Raw genomic sequence first — 12,375 nt, 5'->3', positions numbered from 1 at the left:
CCAACAAATCTGACGTGTTACACCCCCCACTGCTAGTCTTGCCCATCTACTGTATGAGAGTGATTGTTGTACGTTGTCGTCGAAAGTGGGCGGTGGTCACATTAATGTGATTTTAGTTACTTGATTTATTTAGTTCTTTCTTCACGTCTTTTCACAGTACGAAGTAATTGGAGCAACTCATTGAAAATTTGTTTCTCCATTCACAGAAAATTAATATGTCAGTAATTGTAAGGATCTGTGTATCATTCCTCAAAGTTTACCAGTGAGGTCCTGAAACATCCTGTATAGGCAGATTCAAGATGTATGTGCTTCTGTATAGTGTAATGGAACTGAAATGTGTATAGGCAGATTGCACAGCACATTCAAAATGTGTAATTGTGTGTTGTGGTATAGTAGTTAAAAATTAGTTACTTATAATAATTATTGTACATACTTATAATTTTGAAAACTGACAATGAAAATATGTATTTGGATCTGATCCAAATATGTACATCCAAACCTGCTAAATATATAAAATAAAATTTTAAAATAATCTTGAGGGTTAGCACACAAAGTGAGACTGTCATCAGATTTACAGTATGGTCAGAACAAGCTCTGTCTTTATCAAATAAGGAAGTCATTATATCTTTCCTTTGAGCATTGTACTGAGCATTTAAAAAAGTGCAAAGAACACATGGAGGCAACAAATGCCTATTTAGTTGGTTGGTTAATGTTCCACAGACCTTTGGCATCATCCTCCCCCCCCCCCCCCCCCCCCCCCAAATGATACGGAATGAGTCAGTTTACAGCCTATTGGATATATGTTTTGTTTGTGAGTATGGTTACATGCTGGCCATTTCCACATTACAAGTAATACTATAGCATAATTTTAATAAGAATGAACATAGGCCTACTCATTTTAATGGGCTACCAGGTCTTTCTTAAATTTCTCTAAGGAATACAAGGAGTTATCTTGAGGAAATGATTTTAAGCCAGATATCAAATTTTCCTTGCTATGTGTCAGACATTTTACTTTAAAGAGTAAATGATCAAAGAGTTTTGTGCCTGTGTACTGAACTCTTTTCATCAGTCAGTGACAGCTTAAGTAATGAGTAATAATGTTTCTTCTAATGTTGTAGCTGTAAACATCACTTTTCTTCCAAACAGCAGTGGATTAACAATAATAAATTTCATAAGCGGATACACATATTGTGGAGGAGCAGCTAAAATGCCAAAATCATTGAAAATTACAACGTAAGATATTAATGAGGGGAAATATGAAGATTCTGATTTCTTTGGTTGCAAAACAACAGTTACACGAAATGCAACAGCTGCTGAACTTCATTGTTAGAACAGCTCTATAATATGTTTCTCTCAGATGAAATTTTCATCAGTATTTACACCCATGAACCATTACCATGCCACGATGGGGAGGCTTGTGTGCCTAAATGATAACAGACAGCTGTACTGTAGGTACAGTAACTATGGATGGGCTACACTAACTTATGGTTCCTAAAGAGCAGAAAACCCCCAAAAAAAGAAAAAAAGAAAAAAAGAAAAAAAGAAAAAAAGGAACACAGTGGGCAAACCTGGGTTTCTAAGGGTTTTTTTATAATAATGATTAAACAGGTCAATTTAAATTCCTATGATTAATTTAATCGAAACACTAACCCATTCTTACAACTACTTTATTAGTGGCCTCATTTCTTACCCTCTCAGCACTGCATCCAATGAAAGAATCTTCTCCATCTACGGTCTAACTTGCTCAAACTTGAGAAACAATGTAGGTATGAACAGACCCGCAAAATCAGTGACAATTTATAAATTTCTGCATTTACACTAAATCACATTACTACATAAGTTACTTAACTGTGATTTCTTATATTGACAGAAAAGTTAAACTACAACATTAATAATATAAATTCTTGTGATAGTAAATAAATATTATGGTGCTTCATAATTTTTGTAAGACTAACTACATAATACCTCGTATATTAATTAAATACTCATACCATAATTAAATATAGTTGGATTTTAATTTTTTTATTATTTTGTTATGTTACAACCATCCTCCTAAACAGCGGCAGTAGCTGTTTCTGCAGTTGCAAGGGCAACAGTCTGAATGATTGACTGGCCTGGTTGTGCTATATGGGTACTATACACCGCTGAAAGCATGGGGAAACCACAGCCATTATATTTCCTGGAAATGTGCAGCTTTATTATACTGTTTATTTTCCTCCCATGGCGCATATGTAATTTCTGCAGAGTTATCTGCTATGGCTTCCAGGCCAAGTGTCTGTTAACACAGGGCAGTCACCACATTCTTGAAACAAACAAGTCTCTCACTTTACGTCACAGACTACTACAGACTTCACACACACAACCAAGGTGTCATATGTCACATGCTCCAGTAAGTTCTTCAAAGTTACCACACAAAGTTCAACATTCACGCTGTACACACATAAACAGACATCTCTTGGTGGGTGTCTGGTCATAGTGCATAAGATTTTGAATCTTCCAATGCGTGAAGTTGTATAGTTACTCTTATAAATTGCAAAAGTTTCTTTAATACTGTGAGTCATGTAGCTCTTCACATTCACAACTTTTTGATCTTCAACTGTTACAGTTATAGTATCTTTTTTGTTGGCACTCTTGTGAGAACAGTCCAGATAAAATACTGCACTATCTGAACTTGAGCTGCTTCTACAAGATGGCCATAATAGGGATCTAGTCTTCCAAAGACTCCTTTTAAAGATCTCAAATTTCTTGATTTGTCTACCATGTACTTTGATACTGATGGAAAGTGGTTCAAAATTGTTTTCTTTGAAAATGTCTCTGGAGTAATAGTTAAAACTTGATCCTTTCCACTGCAGGATGCACAATATTCAATAGCTGGATTGATATTTGTGAAAAACATTTTCTTCTGAAGATGGAGTGGTCAGTTTTGCTGTAATGTATTCATCCATAGCTTTAGTAATTTCTCTGTGCTTTTTTTATACATAGAGCTATGACTCGACTTAATTTAATTCTTCCTCTACTTACGCAAAATCTGCATCATCTGCAGTATGGGAGGCTTCAATTTGTTCAGATACTATCATTATTATTATTTTCTCAAAACATTTAGAACACAAAAAGGCATTACTGGACACATCTTCACTTTGAAACAGAGTCTTCAAATGAGAGCACTTATTCCCAACCTGAATAAAGTCTGTTATTTTTTGTTTGTCTTATGGCTGTGAGCACTATGGGACTTAACTGCTGAGGTCATCAGTCCCCTAGAACTTAGAACTACTTAAACCTAACTAACCTAAGGACATCACACACATCCATGCCCAAGGCAGGATTCGAACCTGCGACCGTAGCGGTCACGCGGTTCCGAAATGGAGCGCCTAGAACCGCTCGGGCACTCCGGCCGGCTGTGTGTCTTATATATCACTCTTTTATAGATATGCAAATAGTCAGCATACTTCACTCTCCTGTGGCCCCAGTAAGAAGACATTTCAAACAGTTCTTTTCAGAAAACACACTGAGATTAGATTAGATTAGATTACTGTGTCCACTGGCAAATTCCTCATGAAAACACAGAACTAACTGTATGGCCTCAGATTTCTTAGAAGCGTCTTCAGTAAACAAATTAGCACTGAACAACTACAATACAAAAACCTGCAATGAACAACCACAACAAAGAAACTGACAAGAAACCTCAACAAAGCCTAAGAAATTCTGCAATAATGAAAATGAAAAGAAATAACTGCAACAAAGAAAGTGATAAGAAATGGACCTTGCCGTTGTTGGGGAGGCTTGCATGCCTCAGCGATACAGATAGCCATACCGTAGGTGCAACCACAACAGAGGGGTATCTGTTGAGAGGCCAGACAAACGTGTGGTTCCTGAAGAGGGGCAGCAGCCTTTGCAGTAGTTGCAGGGGCAACAGTCTGGATGATTGGCTGATCTGGCCTTGTAACACTAACCAAAACGGCCTTGCTGTGCTGGTATGCGAACGTCTGAAAGCAAGGGGAAACTACGGCTGTAATTTTTCCCGAGGGCTTGCAGTTTTACTGTATGGTTAAATGGTGATGGTGTCCTCTTGGGTAAAATATTCCGGAGGTAAAGTAGTCCCCCATTCGGATCTCCAGGCGGGGACTACACAAGAGGATGTCGTTATCAGGAGAAAGAAAACTGGCGTTCTACGGATAGGAGTGTGGAATGTCAGATCCCTTAATCGGGCAGGTAGGTTAGAAAATTTAAAAAGGGAAATGGATAGGTTAAAGTTATATATAGTGGGAATTAGTGAAGTACGGTGGCAGGAGGAACAAGACTTCTGGTCAGGTGACTACAGGGTTATAAACACAAAATCAAATAGGGGTAATGCAGGAGTAGGTTTAATAATGAATAGGAAAATAGGAATGCAGGTAAGCTACTACAAACAGCATAGTGAGCGCATTATTGTGGCCAAGATAGATACGAAGCCGATGCCTACCACAGTAGTACAAGTTTATATGCCAACTAGCTATGCGGATGATGAAGAAATTAAAGAAATGTATGATGAAATAAAAGAAATTATTCAGATAGTGAAGGGAGACGAAAATTTAACAGTCATAGGTGACTGGAATTCAAGCGTAAGAAAAGGGAGAGAAGGAAACATAGTAGGTGAATATGGATTGGGGGTAAGAAACGAAAGAGGAAGCCGCCTGGTAGAATTTTGCACAGAGCAGAACTTAATCATAGCTAACACTTGGTTCAAGAATAAAAGAAGACTGTATACATGGAAGAAGCCTGGAGATACTGACAGGTTTCAGATAGATTATACAATGGTAAGACAGAGATTTAGGAACCAGGTTTTAAATTGTAAGACATTTCCAGGGGCAGATGTGGACTCTGACCACAATCTATTGGTTATGAACTGAAGATTAAAACTGAAGAAACTGCAAAAAGGTGGGAATTTAAGGAGAGGGGACCTGCTGGATAAACTGAAAGAACCAGAGGTTGTAGAGAGTTTCAAGGAGAGCATAAGGGAGCAATTGACAAGAATGGGGGAAAGAAATACAGTAGAATGGTTCAAATGGCTCTGAGCACTATGGGACTTAACTTCTAAGGCCATCAGTCCCCTAGAACTTAGAACTACTTAAACCTAACTAACCTAAGGACGTCACACATATCCATGCCCGAGGCAGGATTCAAACCTGCGACCGTAGCTCTCGCGCGGCTCCAGACTGTAGCGCCTAGAACCGCTCGGCCACCCCTGCCGGCAATACAGTAGAAGAAGAATGGGTAGGTTTGAGGGATGAAGTAGTGAAGGCAGCAGAGGATTAAGTAGGAAAAAAGACGAGGGCTAGTAGAAATCCTTGGGTAACAGAAGAAATATTGAATTTAATTGATGAAAGGAGAAAATATAAAAATGCAGTACGTGAAGTAGGCAAAGAGGAATACAAACGTCTCAAAAATGAGATCGACAGGAGATAGATACTGCCTACAGGAAAATTAAAGAGACCTTTGGAGAAAAGAGAACCACTTGTATGAATATCAAGAGCTCACATGGAAACCCAGTTCTAAGCACAGGGAGATATGATACTGCGTGAAGAGTTCGACAGTGCACTGAAAGACCTGAGTCGAAACAAAGCCCCGGGAGTAGACAACATTCCATTAGAACTACTGACAGCCTTGGGAGAGCCAGTCCAGACAAAACTCTACCATCTGGTGAGCAAGATGTATGAGACAGGCGAAATACCCTCATACTTCAAGAAGAATATAATTCCAATCCCAAAGACAGATGTGAAAATTACTGAACTACCAGTTTAATAAGTCACGGCTGCAAAATACTAATGCGAACTCTTTACAGATGAATGGAAAAATTAGTATAAGCCGACCTCGGGGAAGATCAGTTTGGATTCCGTATAAATATCGGAACATGTGAGGCAATACTGACTCTACGACTTATCTTAAAAGCTAGATTAAGGAAAGGCAAACCTACGTTTCTAGCATCTGTAGATGTAGAGAAACTTTTGACAATGTTGACTGGAATACCCTCTTTCAAATTCTGAAGGTGGCAGGGGTAAAATGCAGGGAGCAAAAAGCTATTTACAATTTGTACAGAAACCAGATGGCAGTTATAGTAGTCGAGGGGCATGAAAGGGAAGCAGTGGTTGGGATGGGAGTGAGACAGGGTTGTGGCCTATCCCCAATGTTATTCAATCTGTATATTGAGCAAGCAGTGAAGGAAACAAAAGAAAAATTCAGAGTAGGTATTAAAGTCCATGGAGAAGAAATAAAAACATTGAGGTTCGCCGAAGACATTGTAATTCTGTCGGAGACAGCAAAGGACTTGGAAGAGCAGTTGAGCGGAATGGATAGTGTCTTGAAAGGTGGATATAAGATGAACATCAACAAAAGCAAAACGAGGATAATGGAATGTAGTCGAATTAAGTCAGGTGATGCTGAGGGAATTAGATTAAGAAATGAGACACAAAGTAGTAAAGGAGTTTTGCTATTTGGGGAGCAAAGTAACTGATGATGGTCAAAGTAGAGAGGATATAAAATGTAGACTGACAATGGCAAGGATAGCATTTCTGAAGAGAAATTTGTTAACATCGAGTATAGATTTAAGTGTCAGGAAGTAGTTTCTGAAAGCATTTGTATGGAGTGTAGCCATGTATGGAAGTGAAACCTGGACGATAAATATTTTGGACAAGAATAAAACAGAAGCTTTCGAAATGTGGTGCTACATAAGAATGCTGAAGATTAGATGGGTAGATCACATAATTAATGAGGAAGTGTTGAATAGGATTGCAGAGAAGAGAAGTTTGTGGCACAACTTGACTAGAAGAAGGGATCGGTTGGTAGGACATGTTCTGAGCTATCAAGGGATCACCAGTTTAGTATTGGAGGGCAGTGCGGAGGGTAAAAATCGTAGAGGGAGACCAAAAGACGAATACACTAAGCAGATTCAGAAGGACAAAGACAATAGAAACAGGCCTAAACATTGTAACAAAGAAATGAGTAAGAAACAACTTCAGTGAAGACATACATTACACTTGAAAGTTTAAAAAAATGATTTTTTAAAATAATACCTGTCCAACTTAAAAGTGGAAGTTCTTCTTTACAGAGAATATAGTACTACACGGTACTAACCACAGAAAAAAAAGCATAATTTTATGAATTGGCATTTTTGAAAAAAAATATTTTTCATACATAAAAAAAATAGTTCAGAAAGCTATAGTAAAAGAACATTGACAGGTAAGTCCAAATGGAGGAATTTGTTGTAACCATAAAGCAATTAGCTTTTAAATAAAAAAAAAACTCTAATAAAATATCTAGAACTGTAACAGAGATTTAAAAAATTTTCCAAAATTCGCATCTTCAAAATGGTGTTCACAGTGTCATCTTTGGGGGCCTGTATCTCAGGGCAGGAATTGTTTTGGAGAAAACAAAAAAGTACATGTTACTTACTCTTGAATTTTAACGTATGCTAAATTCAATAACATCCGAGACTATGAAGGTAACCCCCCTGCCTGAAGTGATACACATTACATCAGGAAGAGTTTGCGGCGATTTATTACTGAATCATTTTAAGTTGGTATTTATGAGCAATAGATTCATTTTTGGGCTTGTAAATATTAGTGTGGTGTGTTGTTTATGGTTTGAGATTTAATTTTAAGTTCTGTTTTTACTTAGTATGGATATGAAAATGAAGTTCTCGAGTAAGTCCCTGCATGCCACAATGGGAGACAATATGTTGACCAAGATCAAATTTCTGCTGTTATTTGGTTTAACTGCTCGGTATGTGAAGTGCAATGTTTGTGGAGAAGATACAAGATTGACCAACGTTATTTCATCTCAGACCAGGTAAACTGTATATGTGGCATTGTTGTCAGGACAATGTACAGCACTCTATACAGAGAGATTCCTAGTTTGAGGTGTATAGGCTGGCGATTTGAGAGATTGTGTTGATGATATTTTATTTTTGCTATTACATGTTTAAGTGTCTGCTGATAAGTCATGGCTTATAATTAATTGTGTTCTTACAATGGATGTCAAACACAACAAGCACCAGTTGGCTTTATTCAATGTACTTAATCAGCATCTGATGTAACAAGTAAGTACCCTTATATCATAGATCTTTTTTTAGCTACAGTTGTTACTTTGATTTAAAACAGTTTTCTAATCATTAATGTAATTTTGAGGGTCAATTACATCATCTGAAGAAAACAATTTTAAAATTGTCTAAACCTAGGTCAATGGTTCCAATATACCTTTATTTGCAACTCCTTTAAAAAAAAAAAAAAAAAAAGAAACTCTCACCAAGTTTGCTATCACACAGTTGCTGATGTTGCAGCCATGTTTAAGGTTTTATTTTTATTGTAGTATGTATAGTATGTTTGTTTATGGGCATAATTGTGTTTCTTGTGCATCAAAATTGGTGTTAATGCAATTTTTAATGAATTTTGGGTTGTGTTGTTAGTTGTTGGTAACTATGCTAGACTGTGATTAGTATGGGGTGATCAAAATGTTTGTATTTCAGGGCATTGCTGTAGCATGGCTCCAGTGGTGGTATATAAGCACTGACATGTAAGTAAGCGATTGTGAAAACACGAACTATGTTGATGTTATTACCAAATGCATCCAAACACGGCCAACATGCTGTTATTCTTTTCCTGGCTCCCAAAGGGCAAACACCAGCAGACATCCATTGGAAAATGTATATGGGACAGTAAGTCTGTCAATAACCATTGCAGTGAAATGGTGCGCCAAGTTCTGTGCTGGTCGTGATTCGACACAATATGTCGGTTGATCATGGAGGTCAGCCTCATCCATTACAGATGATACCAGCTCTAGGGTGGGACACTTGAGCACCCAGCCTATGAGCCTGATCTCTCCCCATGCAATTATCACACCTTGAGTCCCTTAAAAAAGGCCATGAAAGGTCAATGATTCCTGTTTGAGGAGGAGGGTGTGCAGCAGGCACTTGTGGACTTCTTTATGCAGCAGGACAAGGTTTTTCACCAAATGGGTATCTTCAACCTGGTATGTCGATTGGATGATTGCCGCAAGGATCATAGTGATCTTGCCTGATTCACATATCATTTCTGTGCGGTACAGCCCTTGAATGGAAACCTTTTTTATCATCCCTTACAGGTATCGTATGTACATTGCAAGTATTATCAAACCTTCAATTTACTAAATACTGACACGAATCACTTACAGAGGAATGGAAAAACTTATAGAAGGCAATCTCATGGAAGATCCGTGAAAGTATTTTTCTTTTTCTGAGATGCTTCACGTGCTTCCAAAAACGCTCACTGGATCTACAGAATGAGGTAGAATATATGCAATTTAACATGGGAATGAAAAGTGTAATCAACGTTAAAAACATTATAGTACAATTGGTGAAGTGGAATGTATGCCACTGGACGGGTCAACAGAAACATCCGATCTCACGCGTCGGCTTTGACCCGTGACGAAGGGTGTTGTGGTGTGTGACGTCATTTCAATCTTTATGGTCTATATGTTTTGTCGCTACTCGTTATGTCTAATGAATCAATATTGTTTTTTTCTTTTTTTTTTTATCTTTTGATTGACCTACACATTGATCTGTAGCGTAGCCCTGAATACGAGGTTAGGTTGGGAGTTTTTTTTTTGGCGGGGGGGGGGGGGGGGGGGGGGGAGTCAGGGGGGGCGGCGCAGCCCCCCCCCCCCCCCTGCCTGGCCTTGAGTACCACTTGTTTATTATTATCTTTGTTTGCTATCAATGTTAGCAGATTGTTCTTGTGAAACCTTTGTGTGTGTTCTTTTTCTATGTGTTTTCGTCTTTGTGATACGTATGCAACGTTTCTATATCCGCCATATTGGAATTGTCGTTTCCGCTATATTTGTGACGTCATGGGTCAAAGCCGACGGGTTAGATCGGACGCTTCCGTATTTCCCACTGGACCATCAATGATCGATGTAAATGAAATGAAACACACAAATGCTGATGTTTAAAGAACGATGGTGAATTAACACTGGCAAATTATTTTACGTCGGCAAATCTTGAATGAATATCAAAATACGCAAACAAATAGTTATAATTAAATTACATACTGATGGTCATTAATAAAATTACTTCGAAAATTATCTTAAAGTATACAACATAAAGTAACTGAGCGTTATTGTATAGAAGCGCACTGAATAAACAAGCCATCGTAGTTACTATACAGTCAACCTACAACTGGTTGGCTAATGCTTCTGTGCCTTAATGAACTAACCAACTGTGCCAGGTAGTCCAAAGTTGCAAATCACTTTATTTCCAATATTCTAAGTTCCAGATAAAGGCCTGTCAACACGAATAATTCATTGCAAATGCCCTTCCGTCTGGTTATCTGAACAACTTACTTTCATACTGCTGCTTTCTGTAGGGTTGAATTACACGCGCCGGTAGTAATTTTGTATAAGCAATACGCTCATGGAGACGTGATGCTGCTCTTAAGACACAGAGGCTCATTATGGCAAGATAAAATAAGTAATTTAAATGTACATAAATGCCATGAGACTACTTCAAATTTCAAAGTCGCAACCAAACAATAACAATACCACAGACTGTCTTATAACAACATTAACTGCGATAGGGGCATAGGGCATTGTTGGGATAATATCTTTGGTCTCCATAAATACAGGCGTTTAGTCCTTGCAAACACTCTATTATCTCTCAAAACGATACATATCTCCACTAACCACGATCGCTTGTGAGTAGGACTGCAACAAGGAGATAAGAGGTTCGTTAGAGAAGTTGGCAGCTGACTCACGCCCATACACACAGCTGAAGTCGCGCATGATCAACGCCTTCCCCCGGGTATACTTGGGATATACCTGTTAGCGTTGTCAGCTGCAAGAAGTAAGATGCTACCCGGAAAATTTTTTCTAGCGCGCCCAGGCTGACAGATTCGCGCATGAGACAAGCAGTCAGAGTTGAAAGCGGGGTAGTCTCCACTTGAAACGTGTTTAAGTTTCGCAAAATTGCTGTTTTCACTTCATTTACAGCTCTCGCGTCAAATGAAAGCAACAAGGATTTCTGTCGCTGGGAGCTATCAAGAGAATCAAAATACATTTACAGACTCACGGAAGACTAAAATATTTATTAGTTTCTGTTTTCTGATTTCATTTCCTCGTTATTGGCAATCAAGCGTTTTACATTAATCGTCTTGAACAAAAATTAACTTAATTTTTGTTGGTTTACCAAAGAAATCTGGCTTTTATGAATCTTTTCCTCAGTGGCAGTCAGTTTCTTTGAAACAAAGTGTTTCATTCCGCGCTATTGGCTAGTTTCAACTGTTCTATCAATTTCAGTTGTACATTTTCGTTTTCTGGCACGTATGGCATTGAAACATAATAAAGAACCAAATATGAGATAATGCTATACTGGCGTCCCGAAAACAATATGAAGAGCTTGACACAAGTTATATCAACGGAAATCTGGATACATGAATGTGCTCTTTAAGCTGAAGATTTACGAAATTACTATACTCTTAGAGTATTCTGTAATATCCTGTTTCTTTTATGACGTACTGTAAGATTTCTAAATCCTACACACATACGCACATAATTAAATGTTCAGTTCAAGATGACTAAGCAGGCAAATTTGGTGAGTAGTAGTGAATACAATACTTTGTTTGAAATATAGAGATAGCTTTAGCAGAATTTTACAAATCTGCATTCCCTAAAACACACTGTTTTCCGATAAAAAATCATGTTTCAACATTACCTCCTCTAGGCTTGACATTGTTTCTTAATTTGTGTTGTGTGCGTCTAAAATTAACAGGATGTCATTCTGTAGTCAATTATCGTGGAGGTAAACAAAAGAAATGAGTTGTCATTACGTCACAAACTTGAAGCCGAAGTCCACCATCTTAAGTAGCCTAAACATTAGATTCACCACATTGATATCTCCATGGTTTACTGCACGACGTCACTCTGACATGCCCATGTCCAGCTTTGACGTGTTGGCTACTTTGATTGTGTGGAGAATTAGTTGTTTCATCAAAAATGTCAGCTTGCACTGTTTATAGATGTACTAATCGATCCGATCTTAATCGAAACTTTGAAAGAATCACATGTTTTTTTAAGTGGAGCTATTCAACAAATATTTTCTTCTGTATATATCAATTATGGTTGCGCAGTTTAGTTATGTTGTAGTGGTTTTGCTTCCATCATTTGACTTTAGCTTCGCCTTACTTTCCTCAGGGTCCATTCTTTCTCTCCTTGCCTATGTTTTTCATTGTCTTTCAAATCGCAAACGCTCCGACATCCGAGCCACACTCTCTCAATGGTCTCATCCCCACACAACACACAGCTACGTAACCATGTTGATTGCTGGAGCAGCATCTAACGCCCTAAATTCCTCCCGCCGATTATTATTCATTATCC

The 12,375-nt window shown here is 38.1% G+C and overlaps 1 protein-coding gene across 2 annotated transcripts in view; it reads right to left on the bottom strand.

Annotated features, from left to right (window-relative positions):
• Positions 1–10,566, bottom strand: part of LOC126094676 (uncharacterized) — a 261,576-nt gene extending 251,010 nt beyond the window's left edge. Inside the window, exon 1 of one of the 2 annotated variants that reach the window (XM_049909190.1) lies at positions 10,348–10,566. In XM_049909190.1, coding sequence (XP_049765147.1) covers positions 10,348–10,456 — 109 coding nt within the window. In that variant the 5' untranslated portion in view covers positions 10,457–10,566. The remainder of the gene's footprint in view (positions 1–10,347) is intronic. The other variant, XM_049909200.1, reaches the window with a different exon arrangement.
• Between the last annotated feature and the right edge of the window lie 1,809 nt (positions 10,567–12,375).

This window comes from Schistocerca cancellata, chromosome 1, assembly GCF_023864275.1.
Source record: "Schistocerca cancellata isolate TAMUIC-IGC-003103 chromosome 1, iqSchCanc2.1, whole genome shotgun sequence".
Taxonomy (NCBI): Eukaryota; Metazoa; Arthropoda; class Insecta; order Orthoptera; family Acrididae; genus Schistocerca; species Schistocerca cancellata.
This window is presented reverse-complemented; position numbering and strand designations above follow the sequence as displayed.